This window comes from Hypanus sabinus, chromosome 16, assembly GCF_030144855.1.
Source record: "Hypanus sabinus isolate sHypSab1 chromosome 16, sHypSab1.hap1, whole genome shotgun sequence".
NCBI classification, from domain to species: domain Eukaryota; kingdom Metazoa; phylum Chordata; class Chondrichthyes; order Myliobatiformes; family Dasyatidae; genus Hypanus; species Hypanus sabinus.
Window position 1 is genome coordinate 65,085,653 of NC_082721.1, and position 26,455 is coordinate 65,112,107.

General features: G+C 43.9%; 1 protein-coding gene across 3 annotated transcripts in view; it reads left to right on the forward strand.

Annotated features, from left to right (window-relative positions):
• LOC132406386 (latent-transforming growth factor beta-binding protein 4-like) overlaps positions 1–26,234 on the forward strand; it is a 105,934-nt gene extending 79,700 nt beyond the window's left edge. For all 3 annotated transcript variants that reach the window (XM_059991989.1, XM_059991990.1, XM_059991991.1), the window contains 5 exons: positions 11,261–11,341; positions 12,358–12,474; positions 13,257–13,394; positions 18,214–18,354; positions 25,187–26,234. In XM_059991989.1, the coding sequence (XP_059847972.1) occupies positions 11,261–11,341; positions 12,358–12,474; positions 13,257–13,394; positions 18,214–18,354; positions 25,187–25,194 (485 nt within the window). In that variant the 3' untranslated portion in view covers positions 25,195–26,234. The remainder of the gene's footprint in view (positions 1–11,260; positions 11,342–12,357; positions 12,475–13,256; positions 13,395–18,213; positions 18,355–25,186) is intronic.
• Positions 26,235–26,455: the final 221 nt, after the last annotated feature.

The window sequence follows — 26,455 nt, forward strand, 5'->3', positions numbered from 1 at the left end:
ATGTATTTTACTGCTGTTTGCGTTCGGTTTTTGGTGTTTAATAAACTTGATAGAGGTACTTAAAATTATGAGGGGACTAGATAGAGTTGACGTGGATAGGCTTTTTCCATCCAGAGTAGGGGAGATTCAAGTATGAGGACATGAGTTGAGAGTTAAGGTACAAAAGTTTAGGGGTAATATGAGGGGGAACTCCTTTACTCAGAGAGTTGTAGCTGTGTGGAATGAGCTTCCAGTAGAAGTGGTAGAGGCAGGTTCGATTTTGTCATTAAAAAAAAAATTGGATAGGTATATGGACAGGAATGGAATGGAGGGTTATGGGCTGAGTGCAGGTCGGTGGGACTAGGTGAGGGTAAGCGTTTGGCATGGACTAGAAGAACCGAGGTGCCCTGTTTCCGTGTTGCAGTTTTTAGATGGTTATATGTCATGGTACACATTGGTACCAATGACGTAGGAAGAAAGAGTGAGGGTGTCCTGAAGAATGAATACAGAGAGCTTGGGTAAGAAGTTAAAAAGCAGGACCTCGAGGGTGGTAATCTCAGGATTGCTACCTGTGCCACGTGCCAGTAAGGGTAAGAATAGGATGCTCTGGATGATGAACACATGGCTGAGGAACTGCTGTAGGGGGCAGGGTTTCAAATTTCAGGATGATTGTGTCCTCTTCTGGGGCAGGTGGGACTTGTAGAAGAGAGACGGGTTACACCTGAACTACAGGGGTCTAATATCCTTGTAGGGAAGTTTGCTAGTGCTATTGGGGGAGGGTTTAAACTAGATTTGCAGGGGGATGGGAACCAGAATGTCGGAGTAGATGGTGGAGCGGGGGTGAAAATAAATGATGTTAAAGGCTCATGCAAAGTCACAAATAGAAGGGTTGTGTGTGGTGGTAATAATCTTCACAAGCATGTCTATTTCAATGCGAGGAGTATTGTGGGGCAGGCTGATGAGCTGAGGGCATGGATTGACACATGGAATTATGACAATTATAGCCATTAGCAAAACTTGGCTACGGGGTGGCGGGGGCAGGACTGGCAACTTAATGTTCCAGGGTTCCGATGTTTCAGACATGATATAAGCAGAGGGATGAAGGGTGGCTTTGCTAGTCAGGGAAAATATTACAGCAGCGCTTCGGCAGGACAGATTAAAGGGCTTGTCTACCGAGGCCATGGGGTGGAGCTAAGAAACAGGAAAGGTATGACCACATTAATGGGGTTGTATTATAGACCACCTAATAATTAGCAAGAATTGGAGGAGCACATCTGCAGAGAGATAGCAGACAAATGCAGGAAACATAAAGTTGTGATAGTAGGGGATTTTAATTTTCCACATATTGGGTGGGATTCCCATACTGTTAAAGGTCTAGATGGGATAGAGTTTGTAAAATGTGTTCAGGAAAGTTTTCTAAATCAATATATAGAGTTACCGACTAGAAAGGATGCAATATTAGGTCTACTAGGAAACGAGTTAGGACAGGTAACGGGAGTGTGTATAGGGGAACGCTGTGGTTCCAGTGATCATAACACCATTAGTTTCAAGTTCATCATGGATAAAGATAGATCTGGTCCTTGGGTTGAGGTTCTAATCTGGAAAAAGGCCAAATTTGAAGAAATAAGAAAGGATCTAAAAAGCATGGATTGGGACAGGTTGTTCTCTGGCAAGGATGTCGTTGGTAAGTGGGAGACCTTCAATGGAGAAATTTTGAGAGTGCAGAGTTTGTATGTTCCTGTCAGGATTAAAGGCAAAGTGCGTAAGAATAAGGAACCTTGGTTCTCTGGGGATAATGGAACACTGATAAAGAAGAAAAAAAGAGTTATGTGACATGTATCGGAAACAGGGGGCAAATAAGGTACTTGAGGACTATAAAAAGTGCAGAAAAATAATTAAGAAAGAAATCAGGAGGGCTAAAAGAAGACATAAAGTAGCTTTGGCAGTCAAGGTGAAGGATAATCCAAATATACAGGTATATTAAGAGCAAAAGGACAGTAACGAATAAAATTGGTGCTCTTGAAGTGCAGAGTGATTGGGTATGTAATGAACCAAAGCAAGTGGGGCAGATCTTATATAGATTTTTTGCGTCTGTATTTACTGAGGAAATTGGCATGGAGTCAATGGAAATAAGACAAACAAGTAGTGAGGTCATACAGATTGAAGAGGGGGAGGTGTTTGCTATTTTGAGGCAAATCAGAGTAGATAAATCCCCAGGACCTGACAGGGTATTCCCTCGGACCTTGAAGGAGATTAGTGTTGAAATTGTAGGGTCCCTGGCAGATATATTTAAAATGTCGGTATCTATGGGTGAGGTGCCAGAGGACTGGAGGATAGCTCATGTTGTTCCGTTGTTTAAAAAAGGCTCTGAAAGTAATCCAGGAAATTATAGGCTGGTAAGTTTGACGTTGGTAGTAGGTAAATTATTGGAAGGTGTACTAAGAGATAGGATCTACAAGTATTTGGATAGACAGGGACTTATTAGGGAGAGTTTTTTGAGGAGGTTACCAGGAAAGTGGATGAAGGGAAGGCAGTGGATATTGGCTACATGGACTTCAGTGAGGCCTTTGACAAGGTCCCGCATGGGAGGTTAATTATGAAGATTCAGTCACTAGGTATACATGGCAGGGTAGTAAATTGGATTAGACATTGGCTCAATGGGAGAAGTCAGAGAGTGGTAGTGGAGAATTGCTTCTCTGAGTGGAGGCCTGTGACTAGTGGTGTGCCACAGGGAATAGTGCTGGGTCCATTGTTATTTGTCATCTATATCAATGATCTGGATGATCATGTGGTAAGTTGGATCAGCAAATTTGCTGATGATACGAAGATTGGAGGTGTAGTGGACAGTGAGGAAGATTTTCAAAGCTTGCAGAGGGATTTGAACCAGCTGGAAAAATGGACTAAAAAATAGCAGATGGAGTTTAATACAGACAGGTGTGAGGTGTTGCACTTTGGTAGGGAAAACCATGGTAGAACATACAAGGTCAATGGTCGGGCACTGAGGAGTGTGGTAGAACAGAGGAATCTGGGAATACAGATACAAAATTCCCTAAAAGTGGCGTCACTAGTAGATAGGGAAGTTAAGAGAGCTTTTGGTACATTGGCCTTCATAAATCAAAGCATTGAGTATGAGAGTTGGAATGTTATGGTGCATTTGTATAAAGCATTGGTGAGGCCAAATTTGGAGTATTGTGTGCAGTTTTGGTCACTGAATTACAGGAAGGATATTAATAAGGTTGAAAGAGTGCAGAGGAGGTTTACAAGAATGTTGCCGGGACTTGAAAAACTGAGTTACAGAGAAAGGCTGAATAGGTTAGGACTTTATTCCCTGGAGTGTAGAAGAATGATAGGAAATTTGACAGAGGTATATAAAATTATGATGGATATAGATAGAGTGAAACCAAGCAGGCTTTTTCCACTGAGGCTACGGGAGAAAAAAACAGAGGACATGGGTTACAGGTGAAGGGGGAAAAGTTTAAAGGGAACATGGGGGGGGGGCTTCTTTACACAGAGAGTAGTGGGAGTATGGAATTAGCTGCCAGATGAAGTGGTAAACTTTTAACATTTCAGAAAAACTTGGACAGGTTCATGGTATAGAGGTGTATGGAGGGATATGGTCCAGGTGCAGGTCAGTGGGACGAGGCAGAAACATGGTTCAGCACAGCCAAGAAGGGCCAAAAGGCCTGTTCCTGTGCTGTAATGTTCTATGGTTCTATGTTGGGCTGGAGCCATGATGGGTCAGAGATGTGTAATATATTGGAGGTGGGACCATCATTATTCAGTGAGTTATATGTTGGTTTGATTTCTACATTGGTCTGTGTTTGATTATGTGTCAGGGTGGGTCCATCACTGAGGTTATCATTTTGTGGCTCTCTTTGGTCAAACTCCACACTGACCTTGTTCTGAGGTTAAGATTGACCCTGGGACAGTGGCACCTTGAGTCAGCCGCTCTGTACCACACACATTTTCAGCACCTCCTGAGTGACAATATTTCAATATTTCAGACCTGTTTCCATAGCAGGATCTGAGTGAATTTAACTAACATTGAGATGAACTGAGATGGGAGCATTGGCATGGGAGGTCAGCATTGTGCTCGTCGGGCTACCCATGCTAAATAGGTCAAAGGGTAGAGGCCAGATGAAGAGTTGTCCACCGGTTCTCCATGTTCAGGGGTTAAGCTCTGCACTAACCACCCTGACTGGTAAAAAAACAATTCTTACAGAAACATAAGTGAGGAAACTTACACAGACAGATGGAGGAACTTCATTGCTGCCCTAAATGCCAGCGGTGTAACGGGCAGAAAGTACTATAGGAACAGTACAGTACAGGAACAGGCCATTCAGCCCACAATGTTGTACTGAACTGATAAACTAGCCCAACTAACCTAATCCCTTCTTTTATTTATTATTATTGAGATACAGCGTAGAATAGGCCAATCTGGCCTTCAAGATGCACTGCCCGGCAATTCCCCGATTTAATCCGAGCCTAATCACATGATAATTTACAATGACCAATTAACCTACCAACTGGTATGACTTTGGACTGTGGGAGGAAACTGGAGCACCAGGAGGAAATGAACGCGTTCATGGGAGGAATGTACAAAATCCTTACAGGCAGCAGCGGGAATTGAACCTGGGTCACCTGTACTGAAAAGTGTTGTGCTAACCATTACACTACTGTGCCACCCCTGTCTACACAACGTCCATCCATCCTCGACACATTCATATGCCTAATAAGAGCTCTGAAACACCTCTATCGTACAGTATATGCCTCCACCATCACCTCTGGCATCACCCACAACTCTCTGTGTAAAAAACCTTTCCCATATATCTCCTCTGAACTTGGTATCAGCCAAAAGTGTAAATGTCAACTGTTTACACATTTCCATAGATGCTGCCTGGCCTGCTGAGTTCCTCCAGCATTTTGTGTGTGTTGCTATCACTGTTACCATCAGGTGGAAGGTACAGAAGGCTGAAGGCACGCACTCAGCGATTCAGGCCTTCTACTGAAATATGTCCAAGTTTATCCATCTTACTAATGATGAAAGTATTTTCTCTCTGTTCCAAAATGTGGAATGGGCCATCGTAAGGGGACCTCAGCAGATGTTGGTGTGCGTCATGGAGGACAAAAGCAAATGAGATGGAATGCAGGCCAACAGGAAACCAGGTGTGCTGTACACCCTGATGAGAGGCAGGAATAGGTACAAAGGAATTGAATTTACTGAGGAGGGTGGAATGCTGTTGAGAGGCTGGCCAGGCAGTCACGGTGTCAGGAATAAAATCACCTGGCACTTGTAATGTCTGCCCGTATACCAATTCGGCTGTGGATGACTGCAACTTCTCTTTGAGGGCTGTTCTGAACCCCAGCAGGACCCACGGGAGATGATCAGCCCAACACTCATCCACTGGGGAAGCCCTCAGAGCAGCCTTTGAGGAGTGGTGAAACTGCTCGGAAAGGCCATTGGACTGCATGTGATTCACCAGAGTGTGATGTACCCTCACCCCGAGATTCTGGGTCATTGCAGCCCAGTGGTTTGATCTGAATTGGGGATAGAGGTCAGAGGAAATGTCAGACGGTGTACCAAACCGAGCTGACAAAAGCCTGAGCCACGTTGGTGGCCGTTGTCGATGCTGGACAGACGACCCCTGTCTACCTTGTTATGATCCACCATGGTAAGGAGGGATGTAAAACCACGGGATGGGGAAAGAGGAACAACAAGGTCCACATTGACATGGTCAAATGTTGCTCAGGAAAATCAGATGATGCCAATGGCAATTGAACATGACGGTTATTTTTTGCCGACTGGCATTCCCTACAGTCTGTAGTCTGATCACGTGCGTCCTTTCTAAGCCTGTACCACGCAAACTTTAGTGCAAACAGTTTCTATGAGGCCATGTATGGAGTCAAAAACAGTTTGTCTCTAGTTTGTGGGCACTGTGGGGCGAGGGTGACTGGCTGAGATGTTGTGCAGGAGAGAAACCCCAGCTTCTCCGAACCTAAGGTCAGCAAACCACAGGCCCATGACTGATATTCGGTAAGTCTGGGCCTCTGGGTCAGTAGTTTGGTCGGCTGCCATGCTGGCATAGTCAACCCCTATGTGTATGGCCTCTGTGGCTGGCCGCGAGAGGCAATCAGCCACGGCATTAATTTTCCCGTTGATATGTGGTACATCGGTTGTGAACTCTGAGATGTAGTCCAGCTGGTGTTGCTGAATTGCAGACCAAGAGTCTAACATTTTGGCCATCGCATCCACGAGGGGTTAGTAGTGCATAAACGCTGTGAAATGGCGACCCTCTAGAAGAAAATGAAAATGGCAGACAGCCAGATGGAGCCTGAGAGGCTCATGGTCAAACATCCTGTAATTCCTTTCGGGCGGGAAGGAGATGCTGACTGAAGAAGGGGAGCGGCTGCCACACACCTCCGCCCAACTGTTCGCGTCCAGCACACACAGCATAGTCTGAATTGGAGTGGGGAAACCCATGGGGACACTGTACAGATAGCATTGAATTGAACTCTGAACTCTGACACCCCGACCTGTGATAGTGTTGTGTTACTGTGGCACCCCACTCCAATCCAACACTGCAAAAGTTGTTGATCATTGCAATTCCTCAGCATCAGGAAACAGCAACGAGAATCAGTTCCTCAAACCTGATCCAGCATCCATGGGATCACATCGGATTTGATTTTAACTGGAACTCTACAAGTGGCATAACTGGGGCAGAAAGCACAAAACCATTTCCCCACGGTGGAGGTGTCCACCACTACGGATCACACACTCAGTGGCCATTTAATTCGCTACACTTGTATACCTGCTCCTTAATGTAAATATCTAATCCACCAATCATGTGACAGCAACTCAATGCATAAAAGCTTGCAGACACGGTCAAAAGGTTCAGAAGAGCATCTCCAAATGCACAACACATTGAATGTGAAGTGGGTCTGCTACAGCAGCAGAAGACCATGAACATACATTTTGTGGCCACTCTATTGTGTACAGGAGGTAACTCATAAAGTGGCCACTGAGTGTAGGTGATTGGACAAAAAAATATAAACAAGATGGATCCAACACAACATCGCTCCTTGCTGTCCCCGGAGGCAAAATGCAGGCTGCAAATTTTCTCCGCCACCCCCACCCCCACACATGGATGTTGATGCATATCGGTAGTTTCCTGCGCGATAACAAACTTTTAGCAGCTAACAGTGTGAGAGTGGCACCTCTGGGCCCGGATGCAGTCATTTTTCAGCCAGCCCTCCCAGCAGCAGCTCTTTGAAGGGTAGGAGCAGTCAGCAGGAGATGTGGGTGGTGTTAAAGTGGTTTCCAAGGTACTCTAATGGTCTCTCTCCCCATTCACACCGTATCCTGTGTTCTCACTGTCCAGGGCTGGTCTAAACCTCAGCTCAAGCCTTGAGCCCAGTTTCTGTAAATTTCTTGCTTATCTCTTCAACATCCTTCTCACAATGGTTTTAGAGTAGCAGAGACAAAATTAATCGTTTACTGTATGTCGTTTGGACTGGGTGGTGACCATAACCTTCATTTGTGAAGGATGTTAATTGTGTTTTCTTGATAAGCCCTCAGTGTTATGGTCACTATAACTGCAGAAGACCAAATGTCAGTGAAACAAATAAAACTCATTCAGGACTTCCATCTGGAAGCTTCTCCCACAGTCTGAATCGTTCCAGCAGCTGGAACTCATGACTGAAACCCAGCAGGTCACGTATCATCTATGGAGGGGAATAGACAGTCGATATTTAGAGTTGAGACCCACTTCCAGATGGGAAAGAAAAGGGGCATTAGCAGGAAGGTGGGGAGGGGAGGGGAAGGGAAACAAGTTGGCAGGTGATAGGTGAGACCAGGTGAAGGGGAAGGTGAGTAGGAGGGATGAAGTAAGAAGGTGGGTGGGGGAATAGGTGGAAGAGGTAAAGGGCTGAAGAAGATGAAGGAATCTGATTGGAGAGGACAGAGGACCATGGAAGAAAGGGATGCACAGAGGGAAATGAGCGGGATGTGATGGGGAGGTGAGATGAATAAGGGAAAGAGGGTAACCACAGGACTGGAAAAAGAGTGAAAAGGGAAGGGGGAATTATATGAAGTTACCTTTCTCCCTCCTCTTGATTCCCCTCCCTCCTCTATTTTTCCATTCTGGTTACTCTCTTGCCCCTTCTCCTCATCTGCTCATCTCTCCCTCTTGTTCCTGTCCTTCCCTTTCTTCCATTGTTTTGCCTTTACCCATTCTTTACCTCTTCCAATAATCACCCCACCACCCCCCAAATGCTCTGCTGGAGCTGGTGGGGGATGGATGGGCTGAATGGCTTCTGGCTGGCACATAAGTCACTAACATGGCATGAGAGAGGCATACGTCCGGTCACCTGGTTTACCCAAGTGCTTTCTTCCAGAAAGCCCCGAGGATCTCGAAGTTTATCCTGTCCTGCCCTGGAGACTGATTTCTTGAAAGCTGACAATTGTCAATTCCACCAATGTTAGGGAGTATCTGAGCCAATGTTTGGAAGGTTGTCCCACAAACTGTGTGTGGATCCTGACTGGATTGATTAGGCGAGAACATTTCTGTTAAAGGTACGGGCCTAGTCTCTTATTCCCTCTGGATCCTTGACTGGGGACAGAACAGGAAAATGGTCAGAGATGGAGAACCAGCTATAATTATCATACTGACAGCACAGGCTTGAAGGGTTGAATGGTCTCATCCTATCTTCTGTGCTTCTATGTGCAGTGGGGGCTGTCATCAAGTATATCTTCATGATCTGGTGATGAAGCCTCCACCATTTCTCCACCAGTTAGAAGCACGAGCCTCAGTTCAAATTATCTGGGACCTTGCATATGAGTCTCAGTACATTATGAGCTGCAGGTCTGTCAGTGGACTCTTCAAACCTCAGTACTTTTGTCCCGGGACAGGCTCATTCACAGCTTGAGTCCGAGTCTCAATCTGTGCCCCTGTCCAGGAATTCCACACCAGACCTCAGCCTCGCGTCTGCCATCTGACATCCATTTGATTAGATGTGGTGGAGATAGCTTTACTCTGAATGTAGCTCATGTTGTCCCTGCCGGCAATATATTTACGGGACAATGTGAAGGGAGCTTCAATCTGTGTTTACTCCATGATGTCCCTGCCTCAGATGTGCTTGTGGTACATTGCAGAGGGAGATTTACCATGTATTTAACCCATGATATCCCTGCTCAGGACATGTGTTACTCTGTATTTAACCCATATAGTCTCTGCTCTGGAAGTATTCGATGGGATATTGTTGAGCAGTGGTTCCTAACCCTTTTTTATGTTATGGAACCTGACCTTTTACCGAGGGATCCATGGACCCCAGGTTGTGAACTCCTGGTTCAGGGAGATAGTTAAATTGTATTTAACCCTCCCCTGTCCTGTGTCTCTACATTTGCTTTGTGACACAGAGTGGATGAGCAAATCCCCGCCCTCAATTAGTTGGAGTTTCTCAGCAAATCCATTTGATCCTTAATCTGAGTAAATGTCAGGAATGAGTATTATAACAACTCTAACAATTGCTGGGTGAGTGGAATGTACTGCAGGGGTGCTGGTTCAAAACTCATAGTACATTTATTATCAAAGTATGTAGACATTATAGAACCTTGAGATTTATCTCTAACAGGCAGCCACGAAACAAATAAACCCAAGAACAAATGACATATATATATATATATATATATATATAAAAAAGAAGACTGTCTAACACCCAATATGCAGAGAATAGAAACCACGTCATGCCCATAAAAAGTAAAAGTATAAAATCACCCATAAAGAGAAGACAATGTGCAATGAAAAACAAACACCATACAGACAGTGACCACAAGCTAATAGCGTTTCTGAACTGAAAGAGAGTCCCAGAGTCCAGCGCAGAGCTGAGTAAACGCTGTAGAGCAGCAATCAGAACCGGCTCATACCTCGCTTCAGGCCTGAGCTTTTCAATCTGTCCCGGTGCTGAAGTCTCCGTCCGAACAAGTTCTGCCATACGGTTACACGGACTTTGCCATCTTGATTCAGCCTGTAAATCTGCATCCACACATCGTGTTCAATGGTGTTGATATGCTCTGGTGCCTGAACCCCGTGGCTTCGATTCGGCCTAATCACAACCTTTTACATTCTTCCACTCTCTTGTTGACGGGTCCGCCACATCGCCTCTCCTCAGTTCTGCCACATCGAGTTGCCTCCAATTCCAAAGGGAAGTTATAGACAATTACTAGAGATGATTGTAGTATGTGTCATCATAACTCCCTTGGAATTCATTTTCTTGCAACCATTTTCTGCAACATAAACAAATGCGATAGAATTTATGAAAAACTATAAATAACAAAGAATGACAAAGAACTGAGTGCAAATGAATTCAAATCATGCAAATAACAAAAAAGTAAATATATAATACAGAGAACATGAGAAGTAGAGTTCCTGAAAGTGAGTCAATAGGTTGTGGAATCAGTTCATCATTGAGGAGAGTGAAGTTATCCCTGGTAGTTTAGGAGCCTGATGGTTGCTGGGTAATAACTGTTCCTGAACCTGGTGTTGTGGGATCTAAGGCTCCTGTATCTCACCATCCAGGACTTCCCCTCTTCTCAATAGTCCCATCAACAAAGCAGTACAGAGCCTGAAGACCCACACTCAATGTTTTCCAAACAGCTGCCATCAGTCCTGTCATCAGATTTCGGAAATGTCCATGAACTCACAAGTTCTATCTCATAACACCTTGTTTGGGTATTAGTTAATATTTATCACTTCAAAGTTCAAAGTAAATTTATTATCATAGTATATGTAAGTTACCATGCACTATCCTGAGATTTGTTTTATGAAAACATTTACAAGAAAATAAAGAAATACTGAAACATTTACATAAAACTCTACATAAACAAAGACTGACAAACGACCAATGTGCAAAAGAGCACAAATTGGTTGTCAGGCCACCAGGTTCAGGAACAGTCATTACCCTATAACCATCAGCCTCCTGACCCAGTGTAGATAACTTCAACAGGTGATGTGGAGTCATGTGAGCTTTGGACACCCGTGTCAGAAGTCAACACCGGTGGCTGGATTTTGGTCACTGAGAACAAGGCACTGACACTCCTGTGTTCAACGCCATCAATCCAAAAGACTGGTTTTACCCATCTCAGGAGGTGGGGCTATTAACTCTCTCTCCCTCCCACGGTTGTCATCAGCCCTGGCTGCATTCAATATTGGGGTGTTGTGTTCCAGGAGAGAGGAAGTAAAAATGATGGAACAAAAGTCTAACTGCTTCATTTTCTTTCTTCTAGTTATCTTCCGAGACATTCTGTCCCAAGAACACAAGTGTCAACCAGGCCATCGATTTGATCCATCACTAAACAAATGTTTTGGTGAGTTTTAAATTCCCTCAGGTGACTGAGTTTGGTTGAGGTTTAAGTTGATGATACAGTCCAATTAATGGTTTCAATGAACATACACTCAGTGCCCACTTTATTAGGTACACATGTACACCTGCTCATTAATGCAAATGTCCAATCGACCAATCATGTGGCAGCGACTCAATGCACAAAAGCATGCAGACACGGTCAAAGGGTTCAACTGTTGTTCAGACCAAATGTCAGGATGGGGTAGAAATGTGATGTAAGTGACCGGCGGTGGAATGATTGTTGGTGCCAGACAGGGTGGTTTGAGTATCTCAGAAACTACTGATCTCGTGGATTCTCACACACAAGACTCTAGAGCATCCAGTGATTGGCAGTTCTGTGAGTGAAAACACCTTGTAATGAGAAAGTGTTATGTTTTGTAACTCTGAAACATAAAACTAATTAAAAGCAAAACCACAGAGACACAGCCAGGGATAACTCATGTACATTTTGTTTCATTTAAAAGAACCATAACACTTAATCAAAGAATATATTTACAAAAATCTCAAATATTTCTGAGATATTAAATACACATCAGAAAGATCAGAAATAATTTAATTTATTTTCCACTCTATATCTCTGAATAAAATATTTATTTATTTCGAGATATCGAGTGGAACAGGCCCTTCTGGTCCAATGAGCCACACTGTAGCAACCCACCTATTTAACCCTAGCCTGATCGCAGGACATTTTACAATAACCAATTAGCCTACCAACCAGTACGACTTTGGACACTGGGAGGAAACCACAACACTTGGAGGAAATCCACACATTCCTGGGGAGAATGTACAAGCTACTCCCAGACAGTGTCGGAATTGATCTCTGAACTTCAGAATGCACTGAATTGTAATAATGTTGGGCTAAGCGCTCGCTACCGTGGCACCCCGATGTTATTTTCTAAGTTCCATCAACTGCAGATAGAATCCACTTGTAATGGAGAGCAAAATGTTTACGATTGTAAAGAACTTTTCCTCTTTACACAGATATCAATGAATGTGAAACGATTTCATGTGGACCTCGCAAAAAATGTTGGAACTCAATTGGTTCTTACAAGTGTCAATGCAAGGATGGGTACAATACAATCAATCAGGACTGTGAAGGTGAGGACTTTAAGTAATTATGAAATCAACAATACATTTCAAGATCTGAATTACTAGTTGTGAATGTGTCAGAGACTATGAATTAAACAAAATTATGATGGGTATATTGTAGATAGGAAAAATGTGAACAGGCTTTTTCCATTGAGGTTGGGTCTGTCTACAGCAAGAGGTCATGGGCTAAAGGTGAAAGGTGAAAAGTTTCAGGGGACATGAGGGGAAACTTCTTCACTCAGAGGGTTGTGAGAGTGTGGAATGAGCTGTCAGCACAAGCGGTGCATATGAACTGGTTTCAACATTTAAGAGAAGTTTGGATAGGTAAATGGAAGGTACAGGGATGGAGGGCTATGGGCCCAGGTACCGGACGATGGGAATAGGTCGTTTAAAAGGTTTGGCACCTACTAGATGGGTCGAAGGGCATCCTACTGTGCTGTACAGTTTGGGGTGTCAGAGTTTGGAGTCAAATTCCAGTGCCCTCTGTAAGGAGTTTGTACAGAAGTCTGGGCAGGGTAGTGGAGATGAAATTTAACTCTGATAAGCATAAGTAGTCAGACCCTAGAGAGTATTGAAGGGTGAAGGTGTAATATTAAGAATTTAGCATCTTGCAGGCCGCTTGTGACCCTGGCTATTTTTTAAAGGTCATAGCAGCTATGAGCTTGAGATAAAGAGTATAAATGCACAAATGCTTGATAAGCATAAACAGTAGGACCCGAGAGAGTATTGAAGGGTGAAGGGACCTTAATGTGTAGTCGAGCAATTCCTGAAGTGTTTCTCTGTCAGTGCAGATATCGACGAATGTAATTCCTCTCCGTGTGCCCGTGAAGCAACTTGTCAGAACACAGATGGTTCATTCCAGTGCATCTGCAGCACCGGTTTTCAGTCGACTGAGAAGGCTGGCTCCAATGGAAGGAGGAGCTGTGAAGGTAATGACCATAAATAACCGTGACATAGAATAAAGATCAAATTGCCAATCTCCAGGGTGGCCAAGGTCAAATTCAAAGTTCAGTTTGTTGTAATATGCACTAATGTGTGTATGCACTAGTGCAATGTCAAACTTACTGAATGGCCTAATTCTACTCCTATATCTTTTGATCTTTTGGTCTTCCCGCAGCAGCATCACAGGCACATAGCATCTTATAAACGTCATTCACAACTCTCTGATTAATTGGTGCATTGGCTAATCGGAGAGCTGCTTCTTTGGGAGAACTCTGAAAGAACAAAAACTAATTGTGAACATTGCCAGTATTCCCTCTGGTTACCTGGGACACTATATGCCATTTAATTGGGGCAGGACACAGCCATTAATACATGGCTCCAACAGAATCAAAATCAAATTCCAGCTGACTGTCACTGACATATGTCATGAAATTTGTACAGTACAGTGCAATGTATAAAATATAAGTTGGAGTCAGAAATATATATTAGAAAATTAAATACACTTGAGCAATAGTAGCGAGGTAGCATTCATGGGTTCATTGTCTGTTCAGAAATCTGATGGCAGAGGAGAAGAAGGTATTCCTAAAAAGTTGAAAGTTGTCTTCAGGCTTCTGTACCTCCTGAATGATGGCAGCAGGAGAAAAGGGCATGTCCTGGGTGACAGGGTTCCTTAATGGTGGATGCCACCTTTTTGAAGCTGCACATTTTCAAGACGTCCTAAATGGTATTGAGGTTAAAGCCCATCTTGACATGTTTGTCTGGTGCTGTGCAGTGGCCCCTCCATACTGGATGGTGATGCAGCCAGTCAGAATGCTCTCACTTGTACATCTGTAGCATTCTAACTGTTAGCTCCATCCACATGTCTTTCTACCACAATCCTCAAGGCTTCTTGTCAGAAAAAAATCAATGAAATATTTGTTCTAACAAGGGTTGGCTCAGTACTAAACAACATGCCTGTCTTTTGTTCCATCCAGACACTTCGAGTCCACTTGTAACATAGAGAAAATAGTGCTTACCGTTGTGGGGATTTTGTCTGTTCACACAGATATTGATAAGTGTGAATCCTCGCCCTGTGACCAACTTGCACCTTGTAACAACACAGTGGGTTCGTACCAGTGCCACTGCATTGCAGGGTTTCCTGCGACCATCAACCTGGCATCAGGAAAAGTTTGTGAAGGGAAAGACTTAATATAACCATGAAATGGAGAATCAATGCCAATTAGGGGTTGTCATTGACAATCCTACACATTACTGGGAGTGAAGAAGAATATCACAGGCACTGCTCTGTACAAGACCCTCAGTAGAATTATTGTGATGGCTCTGGAGTTCACGACCTGCTGAGTTCCTCCAACATTTTATGTGTGTCTGCCATTTTGTTCTGTTTGCTTTGACAATTCCGATAATCAGTGTTTGTGAAATGAATTTATTGACCAGTCACGTTCCTTTCCAAAAAGCTGATGGTGTAATGCATTGTCAGGGAGCAAGTCTGTTCAAAGTTGGCATTTGTAGCAGACATGGTGGTTATGATCTCAGTCCTGGATCCCAGACTCTCACATGGACCAACAACACCCCATCAGAGCTGGTTCAGTGAGGAGCTGAGAAATCCATGGGGACATGACTATGATCGTGAGATGGAGGAAAAATTCAGAGATGGACCATGTAAAGATGAGAGCAGCTTTGAAATTGGCAGCAAATATGATAAAGTTTGTTCATTCTTTATGGGTATTGAAAGCAGCATTAATGCAGTCCCTGACGGACTGGAGAAAGTGTTGAGGGAGGTTGTCTTGTCTGGACTGAAGTAAGGTCTCTTGCTCATGTTCAACATGACAGATGGCTTCTCAATCCAATGAGCTACTTACCATCTCAGCCTTAAGCAGATGGGAAGCCAATGGTTCACTGATTCGGTTCAATCTTGGGTTGTCTGTTCTTTTACCCCAACCACCGGTCTTTCTGTGTGAATCTTTAAGGCCTTTGACAAGAAAACCAATAAATCGTTTGTTCCAACAAGTGTGTTGTCTATGTTTAAGCAACATGAGAATGCTTTGCTCCATGAGTCCATGTGTAACAAGGAGAAAACAGTATTTACCATTGTGAAGGAATTTGTCTGTTATCACTGACAATTCTACAGGTTTGTCCTGCAGATCCCAGAGAGGAAAGAAGAAAATCACGGGCACTGCTCTGTGCACGTCCCACAGGAGACTCACTGTGATGACTTTTGCGTTCATAACCTGTTGAGTTCCTCCAGCGTTTTGTGTCTGCCTCTGTTTTTATTTTGTTTCGTTTGACACAACTGATAATCAGCTCTGAATATTTTAGTTTGTCAAATGAATGTAATGGCAATAAACTAGAATTCGAAAGTGACTAAAACTGGTTTTGGTGCTCTCATGCTAAAGTCAATGGAGCTATGAGGTTTTTGTTTTACCTTCCCTGCTCCCTTCAGTGAAAAACAGCTCCAGACCTTCCACATAGTTATTGACAGGCCCATGGGATGGAGATCAGTGTAGCAATCATCTCATCTTTTAGCAACTAACTGAACATTTGGTTCCTTGAGTCAACTCCCAAACTCCATTTCGTAGAATCATTGACAGACTTCTACAGATGTGTTCTTGAGAGTAGATTGACTGGCTGCATCACAGCTTGGTATGGAAACACCAATGCCCTTGAACAGAAAAATGTTACTAAAAATAGAGCGTACAGCCCAATCCATCATGGGTAAAGCACCCTCACCACTGATCACATCTGCTGCAGAAAAGCAGCATAGATCATCAGGAGCCCCCATCAACTAGGACATGCTCTCTTCTCACTGCTGCCATCAGTAAGAAGGTTTAAGAGCCTTAGGGCTCACCCCACAGAAACTGCTCAACAAGCAGGCTCTTGCACCAAAGAAGAGAACTTGCACAAAGAAGAAGGAAATGATACGAGGAACGTTTGATGGCTCTGTGTCTCTACTCGTTGGAATTCAGAAGGATGAGGGGGGAATCTCATTAATATCTTTCAAAAGTTGAAAGGCCTATACAGAGTGGATGTGGTAAGAATGTTCCCCATGGTGGGAGAGTCTAGGACAAGAAAGCACAGCCTCAGGACGGAGGGACGCCCTTTCAAAACAGAGATGTGCAGGAATTTCCTTTGCCAAAGGTTGGTGAATTTGTGGAATTTGTTGCCACATGCAACTGTGAAGGCCAGGTCATTGGGTGTACTTAAGGCAGACATTGATAGGTTCGTGATTAGACAAAGCATCAAATGTTACAGGGTGAAGGACAGGAACAGGGGTTGAAGAGGATTTAGAAAGAAGGATCAGCCATGATTGAATAGCAGAGCAAACTTGATTGGCCAGATGGCCTGATTCTGCTCCTATGTCTTATGGTCTAACTTCACTCAACTTCAAGTGCCCCATCACTGACATGCTCCAACAAGCAATGGACTCACTTTCAAAGACACTTCATCTCATGCCCTCGATATTTTTTGCTCATTTATTATTATTATTATTATTATTATTATTATTATTTCTTTTTTATTAGCACAGTTTGTTGTCTCCTGCACTCTGGTTGACTGCCCTAGTTGGGCATCTTTCATTGATTCTGTTTTGGTTATTATTCTATAAACATATTGAGAATGCCCACAAGGAAATGAATCTTAGGGTTGTATATGCTGATGTATCTGCACTTTGATAATAAAATTTAATTTGTAATTTGAACTGATATGCTGCCTCAACCCATAAGGTCCCTCCCCAAGGACAGTCACTCTGTCCTTTCTTCCAGCGAGGAGTTCTGCTCTGTGTTCAAGTAACAGGGTGCTGAGTTACCCATCCGGACCCACAGAGCCCAAGTGTATCGGGGAACAATCCATGAAATATACTCAGGTGGCTGTGGAGCTCAAGTCATTGGGTCTGTTAAAATGTACATTGATTTGTGATAGATTAGCAAGTACATCAAAGGTTGCAGGGGGAGGCAGGATAATGGGGTTGATAGGGATAATAAATCAGCCATGACGGAATGGTGGAGCAGACTTGATGAGCCTATGCTTATGGCGTAAATACTGTAAACTCTGAAGCTGGTGCTCCCAAATGAAAGAGTGGAGAAGGCCAAAGGATCAGTCAGTATCTGTGGAGAGAGAAACTGGAAAGGTGAGAAAATGAGGCAGGAAAGTGTGTCCCTGATAGAGTGGAGACACCGACTATGTGAAGGAGACAGAATGCATCCAGGTAATGGATGAATGCCTGCAGTTAGAGAGAAAGTAAAATAAAAATGAGGATGCTGGTGATCTGAAACCAGGGATGTTGCTGGAATCTGGCAGCATTCTGTTTCTTACCCACGGATGCTTCTTGTCCCGCTGAGTATTTCAAATGCTGTACTTCCAATGCAGATTCAGGGATGGAGTGGGCAATTAACTGAAATTTAAATGTGACTAAACCTGGTCCTGCCACAGTTATATTAAAGATGAGTGGTGCACAGAGTCCTCTATCCTCCCCTGCTCCCGCCCAAGGAAAAGCAGCTCCAGTACAGAAGGGAATATCAATAGGCCCATGGTATGGAGAGCAGGGTGGTAACCATCCTGGCTTCTAACAGGTGACTGACCATTTGGTCCCTTGAGTGAATTCCTGCTGCTCCTTAACTCTATTCACCTGATTTTCTTTCTCAGACCATAAGGACCCTTTCCAAGAATAGTCACTCAATCCTATGTTCCAGCGGAGGTCTTCTCTGGATTAACAACACAATGCTGAGTTACTCCATCCCGACCCACAGAGCCCAGGTATAAAAGGGAGCAATCCATGTTTACTATTGAGAGAGATTTTCCCTGTTCACACAGATATCGATGAATGCAAGTCCTCACCTTGTCACGAACATGCAACTTGTATCAACGTAGTGGGATCCTACCAGTGCAACTGCAACACAGGGTTTCAGGCAGTACCTGCGACCGCCAACCTCACGGCAGGGAAAGTTTGTGAAGGTAAGGACTTTGTATCAACAGGAAAATGGAGAATACATCCCACTGACTGAGGATACCAGTCCTGCACAATTTTCCTGCAGACTCCCACAACTAAAGTAAAATGTAATGTGGCAGCTCTAGCTGGTATCATGATTACTAATCCAATCCTGGTTCCCAACCTCTCACACATCTAATATCACTCACTTGGAGCAGGTTCAGTGAGGGTCTGAGTAACGTATGGGGACACGGATGTGATTCTGAGTGGGAGAGGAAGAGTCAGCGATGGACAATGTAAAGATGAGAGCATCTTTGAGATTGCCATCTAAAATGATAATGTTTCTCCGTTCTGTATGATTGTAGGAAGCAGCATCAATGCAATTGTTGATGGACTAGAGAAAGCTGAGGGAGATGGGCTGGACAGGATTGAAACAAGGCCTCTTCCACTTGTCCCACCAATGTTCAGGTGTAGCTGAACACCGATGCCCACGAGAAAGTGAGAGATGAGTAGATATATCAATGAGAGTGATGCCTGTCTGTATCAGCCACCCACAACTTCTAATAACACAGTAGGTTCCCACGTGTTTAAGTCCCACATTGGTGGGGTTACTTCTCCTGGTCATGGTCACTGTCTCCACTCAGCTAAAGGTCTTATCTATTGAAATGGTGGCATTGTTTCTGCCTCCACTTGCCTTTTGCTGCCCTCTGCTGTTGCATGAGATCTGATGATTGAATACAAGTCAGTTTGCTCTCCTTGCTGGGAATGGTGTTTGCAGGGTCTCGGCAAGGTATCTTGGCCTTGCCCCAACCTCTGCCCACCACACACGAGTAGGTACCAGCTTTCCAACAGACCATTGTGGGCCGACAGAGACAATGAAGACTGTAATGTTCTCGCACAGGTGTAAAAGAACTCTGAACTAAACACCAAGCATAAACCAGTCAATGAGGCGGTCCCAGTAAGATTAACCATTTACTGTTCACTCTTCCACATTAACGTATGGTGAAAACTGTTGATAAAACAATACAAAATATATACAGTATTGGTTTCCTTCTTGACATCACATTTACATCATAAATACTTGCAAAAGTAAAACTACAACAACTATATTACATTAAAGTGCAACATACAGTCAGAATCGACCTATGCCTTCGACTGGCTTTAAATACACTTCAGCACAAACTATCTGCAACTCTTTAAATAACAAAAAACATAAACTTTATCAACTGTCATTACTTTTAACAGAATCAGCATTAACAAATTTAATTCAACATATCGATTGTCTCATGAACTTACGGCGTTGCTTCTCTAATGTTTCTAGTGTGTAGAAAGAAAACTTTTCTCACGTTGGTCCTGCACACACAAGCCCCCTCCTTCCCGTTTCTCCAAACCGGTATTTTCCCACAGGACGCGGCAAAACCGTGCGTGACGTCATCGCATGCTGCGATATATCACAGACAATGAATTTACTTTAAATAACCTTAACTTGAACTAGAAAACAATAAGAAATGAATCACTAAGGCAAAAATATAATAAGCTAAACAAATGCCTTAAAGGCAACACACTCCCCGCCTGACCTTTGTAAGGTCACAATGAACATAATGCAAAACTTCAGTCCCTAAAGTAGAATGACTTCTGCAACTGGCCTTTGTTAAGTTTTCACATCACCTTGGTCAGAAGTTTTCAACTCAACCTTCCTGACATGTCCATCCCTACTAGGGAATGTAGCAGTGATTCTGGCCATTGGCCAGCAGTTGCAGGCGATTTGCTTGTTCCTGAGCAGGACTAAATCTCCAACTTGAAGATTCCTGCAAGGTTCTGTTCACTTTTGTCTGTGTTGCAACAAAGGTAGATATTCATGTCTCCAACGAGACCAGAACCAATTTGCCAGAGCCTGAACCTGTCTCCATTGCTTTGTGTACAAATCCTTATCAGAGAAGTCCCCTGGTGGAGGGGGAGCTCCTGCCTTCTGCGTAAGGAGCATTGATGGCGAGAGTGTGAAGGGGCTTTCCGGGTCAGAAGAAACAGATAGGAGTGGTCGTGCATTTATAATGGCTGTAACCTCTGCCATTAGTGTGCACAGTACCTCGTGGGTTAGTGTGGTGCGTTGCTGCAGAAACATTGAATCAAGAATTCTTCTGGTGATACCAATCATCCGCTCCCATGCACCTCCCATGTGAGAGGCGTGTGGTGTGTTAAACTCCTAGTTGCATCCCTGTTGACTGAGGTACCTTTGCACCGTTTTGTCCATCCCCAGCTCCTTGGACGCTCCAACAAAGTTCATGCCGCAATCAGACCTTAACTGTTTTGCAGGGCCTCTTAGCGCAAAGAAGCGCCTGAGAGCGTTAATGCAGCTGGATGTATCCAAAGATTCGATGACCTCAATGTGTACTGCTCTTGAACTCATGCAGCTGAACATGATGGCCCACCGCTTGCTCTCTGCTTGTCCTCCTCTGGTGTGTCTTGTAGTGATAGTCCAGGGACCAAATACATCGAGCCCCACATATGTAAAAGGAGGGCAGGCTTCGAGGCGTTCTGGTGGGAGGTCCGCCATACGTTGAGCTTCCATCTTCCCTTGCAGTTTCCTGCAGGTTACACATTTGTGAAGTAATGAATTACGATCCATAGTCCTGCTGCCCTTATTGCTCCTTCCGTCAGGTGACGGCCCTGATGCTTTACCTGTTCATGGTGATGGCAAGTGAGCAGTAAGGACACATGGCTGTCTTTGGGCAGGATTACTGGACTCCTTTCTGCGGCTGGAAGTTGGGAGTGTATTAACCAGCCTCCAATGCAAATTATATCATTCTTCAGGATCGGGTTGAATTTCCTCAAAGGGCTGTCCTTTGGTATTGGTTTATTAGCTTGGAGAGCCGAAAACCCCCTTGCAAAAGCTGCTCTTTGAGTTGCTTTAAAGATAACGTCCTTGCCTGGGCCCATTCATCCGCAGTGCAAGGTAAGTTACGTTTGTGCCATAAGAAACGGAGGAAATTGCGATGGTCCTCCTGTACTAAGAAGCAATGGAACATCTTCTGGATGTCCGCTAAGATTGCGACCTTCTCCTTCTGGAAGCGCATCAGGACCCCGAGAAGGGTATTGTTAAGATCGGGGCCTGTAAGGAGCACATCATTAAGGGAAATACCAGCGCACTGAGCACTGGAGTCAAAGACCACCCTGATCTGATTGGGCTTTTGTGGGTGGTAAACCCCAAACGTTGGGAGGTACCAGCACTCCTCGCCTTCCCTCAGTGGCGGTGCTACTTCAGCATGTCATTTAGTGAAGATCTTCTCCATAAATGCTACGTAATGTTGCTGCATTTCAGGTTTCCTTTTCAAGGTTTTTTGCAAGGACGTTAACCGCTTGACTGCCCACTCTTTTTTGTTTGGCAAGCGCTGGTGTGTTTCTCTGAAAGGTAGTGGGGCAACCCAATTATTTGCTTCATCTCTGAAGACCTTGGTGTCCATTATTTTTAAGAAAATGGCATCTTGTGCTGATGGAGCAAGTTTATTATCATGCTCAGTTTGAGCGAAGACTGACTGACCCAGCGTCTTGTCGGTTACTTTATATTTGTTAAAGCTTTGTCGTGCTTCCTTGATACACATGAAACTTGTGCAGGGTTGAAAAATTGAATGGCGGCCACTCTCTAACACATTGGTCTTGAGTGTGTTAACTTTCGGTTTGTGTACATTGCCAAGGCACACCTCTCCTATCACCACCCAGCCCAGATCCAGGCGTTGCACAAAGGGGGCGTCATGTGGTCCATTGACCTGCTGCCTAACCTTGTGCACCTGGAGAACATCTCTTCCTAATAGCAGGAGTATTTCTGCTTTTGGGTCCAGTTCTGGGATGTGCTTGGCAATGTGGTGATGTGGTTGGTGTAGCACTGCACTTGGCGTCAAGATCTCAGTGTGGTTATTCAAAATTTCATTGCACTCTAAGAGTGGAGGGAGACAGATGCCAATTTGACCATCCAGGGACTCGAGCTGGAAGCCTTCTGCCTTCCTTCCATAAGTTTCCTCGCTGCCTGAGCAAGTGCTAAGGTAGTATGGGAACTGATTACTCTCAATGTTGAACAAGTCAAAGAACTCTGGTCTGACTAGTGAGTGATTGCTCTGATCGTCCAGAATTACATAGGCTTTGATGGCCTTGTCTTTGGCTTCCTTAGGGTACACCTTAGTGAGGCAGATCTTTGAACAAGAACGGCTTGACTGAGCTTGACCGCAAACTTCTGTACAGCTCGAGCTGACAACAGTTGTCCTGGAGTGAGCCTCTCCCTCCCCGCCGTCCTGTTGTGAGGGTGAAGGAGCTTTGTCGGTTTGCGGTAACGGGCCAGGATGCATGGCCCCATCATGATTAGCGCTATTACTTTCCGGGCACTTCACGGAGATCGTACACTCTCTAGCAAGGTGAGAGGTAGAGGGACAGCATTTAAAACATATTTTTTTCTCCTTGAGAAGGGCCATCCTCTCTTCAAGGGGTTTTTTTCTAAACATTCTGCATTTTTTGAGTGGGTGGGGTTAGTTGCGCAATGGACAATTCTTGCTAGGGTCATTGTTAGTTGTAAAGGCTTCAGTTTTACACACTGAAACAGGTTTATTAATGTTGAAATTATTCGAAGTGGATTTAACTGGCTTGGTGTAAATTGTACTGCTACCTGGACTCATGAAGCTAGAGTCATTTTGCTTCTTCGCCACCTTGCACACAAACCTAATGAAATACTCAAAGGGAGGAAGTCGACCATCGTTCTCTTCCTTGTACTCTGAGCCAACAGACATCCACCTTTCCTGCAGCCCAAATGGAAGTTTGTCCATGATTGATCTAATCCCATATGAAGTATCTAGGTATGATAGACCAGTTAAATAGCCATCTTCTTAGGCACCTTGAATCTCCATGAGTAGATCTCTGAGCTCTCTTAACTTAGTGAGGTCCTTGGCTGACACCATAGGAAAATTTTCCAGACGTCGAAATAGTGCCGGTTCAATAACTTCAGGGGCCGCATAGCACTCCCGAAGTCTCTCCCATGCTTTGCGTAAGGCTAGCTTGGGGTTGTTAATGTACACTGAACGTATGCGTCTCATCTGTTCACATGATTCTTTTCCCAGCCATTTCGCCATAAGATCCAACTCTTGGGTTGCTCCGAGCTGGACTCCGTGGATAGCACTGGCGAATGAGGAGTACCATGCACGGTAGTTTTCAGGTTTGTCATCAAACTGATATAGTCCTGAAGTGACGAGATCTCGTCGTGCGAAATACTGTGCCATGGGTTCAACTGCAAGTGGCATGCGGCCTGGGGGAATATGTTGGCGGGCATATGACTGAGGGTGTACACTTGTTATGGAATTTGCTGTTCTGAATTCAGCCTTTGCCTCTCCTCTCGCCAAATCTGGTAAGTTTGGTGTCAAGAAGTATTTGTCATCAGCCCTTTCATTCTTGAATTCGTAGCGGAGTTGCAAGGGTAAATTGTCTTCCTCGGATGGATGTGATGCAATTGGGCCTCTCTGAGACACCCTGTGAGATGGGATGTTAGCATATAAGTATGGAGAGAAAGAACGAATCTTCAAGCCCATTTGAGATCGGACATAGTCGCTTGTGCGTTCCAAACTGGTCCTTACTGAAGTAGATTTTACGTCATCTAGAACATGCATTTCTTCAGCACTTTCCATTATCTCTGCTTTCACCCTGGCAGCTTTGGCTTCTCAGTGTAACATCAGCACTTCTAACTCTGACCCTATCCTTACCTTTTCCAACTGGTTTTCAGCTTCTCTGGCAGCTGCTTCCTTTAGGTTTTCGGCTTCTCTGGCAGCCGCTTCCTTTTTCAATTTTGCTTCTTGTTCGGCGTACAACGCTCGCACCTTGGCGGCTTCTGCCTTAGCTCTTGCACGGGCAGCCTTACTTGTTGATGCCTTACTGCCCCTTTTGCTGGATGGCAACGACTTGATGCTGGATCGTGATGCCATTGTAGCACTTAAAACACCTGGTAATGCCGCCTTTTCACTGTAGTGTTCTCACACATGTGTAAAAGAACTCTGAACTAAACACCAAGCATAAACCAGTCAATGAGGCATTCCCAGTAAGATTAACTGTTTACTGTTCACTCTTCCACATTAACGTATGGTGAAAACTGTTGATAAAACAATACAAAATATATACAGTATTTGTTTCCTTCTTGACATCACATTTACATCATAAATACTTGCAAAAGTAAAACTACAACAACTATATTACATTAAAGTGCAACATACAGTCAGAATCTACCTACGCCATTGACTGGCTTTAAATACACTTCAGCACAAACTATCTGCAACTCTTTAAATAACAAAAAACATAAACTTTATCAACCATCATTATTTTTTAACAGAATCAGCATTAACGTTTTAAATTCAACATATCGATTATCTTATGAACTTACGGCGTTGCTTCTCTAATGTTTCTAGTGCGTAGAAAGAAAACTTTTCTCACGCTGATCCTGCACACATAAGCCCCCTCCTTCCCGTTTCTCCAAACCGGTATTTTCCCACAGGACGCAGCGAATCCGGGTGTGACGTCATCGCATGCCGCGATATATCATAGACAACAAATTTACTTTAAACAACCTTAAATTTAACTAGAAAGCGATAACAAATGAATTACTAAAGTGAAAATATAATAAACAAAACAAATGCCTTAAAGGCAACACAAACACACTGTGGTTCTTGTTCCCTTTCAAGCCCTCCTGCTGACCATAAATCCAAAAGAGCTTTGACTCCTCTGGCAGAAACCCCAGGGCAGTGAATAGAAGAATTTTACCTCCTTAAAGTTGGTCTTAACTCAATTTTGTATGGAGCAAGACAAATAATAGCAATCTCATTATGTTTTAACTAGGCTTATAAAGTAATACAATCAGAGGCATTCAAGACCCAATGACAAGATTCTTCTCAGCGGAGTTTCTCTCTTTCATTCTCTTTTGCTCTCGCTGTGCGTCTGGCTCTGAAGATTGTATGTTTAAGACCCACTGCCAAGAATGGAAAGCTACTTTGCGGGAGTGGTCTCACCAGCAGAATTATTTGGCTTGTACTGAGCTTGTAAAAAGGCAGAATCTAACTGGAATTCTAGAAGTGTGTGTGTGTGCGAAAGTGAGTCTGTATAAGAATATGTCTGAGATTTGGTGTCATGATGAGTGTGATTATGAATAAATGTCAGGAGTTTTGCTACATTTCCAAGTTTTGCACATGTATCCTGTTAATTTGGCTGTTGTTCTTCATGAGATATATGACTGTGGTGCCAACATTGTTGAAATATTACCTGAAGACAATGTGAGATCCCAGATTTGAACTTGACCTTCACCTGACATGTTGCATCTGTACGGTTTAGACATAAAGATCAGGTACACGATGTACAGCAGACTCTAACAGATACAGAACCCATGTAGGAGATTGATACAGAACCTGGATATGTGCACAGTTCATGTTCACACGCAGACACTCACTACACAGAACTAAAGCACATGTAGAGCAGAAACATACACACAAATGCACATGTACACACACACGCGTATTAATTGCAAATGCACACACGCATAACAGACCTGAAACACGTGTAGCAGAGACAGACAGACAGACACACACTCACACAAATACGTGCTTGCACAGACGCATACCACACAGGCATATGCACGTGTACAGGCACACATTCACACACACACACACATACACCACTTCAAGTGCTGATTTTAGCCTGTGATTGGGCAGCTAAGCAACACTTAACCATCACACCTGCTCCTCTTCTGCCTTTACAGATGAAGACTGACTGCCAGCCTTGCTTTCTGCATCCATTTTAAAACCATCTGTATAATACATATGATATGTTTTAATTGGAATAAAGCTCTTTATTTACTAATTTGTGCATGTTTGATAGTCACTGTACTGTTGATCAAAATTCATAAAATAAAAGAAATAATTAAAAATTATTGCACTAACAGTGCAATGTGTAACAATTAAAAGTGAATGAGATTTTGAACTGTAGGAAGAGGGTTCTACATGGATTATCATGTGGTGAGAGGAATGACCCCCTGTCGTACCAGAGTGATGGATGAGGCAACAAGAGCCAGAGATGTTACGTCTATCCTCGATTGACCTGAAGAGCCATGAGATG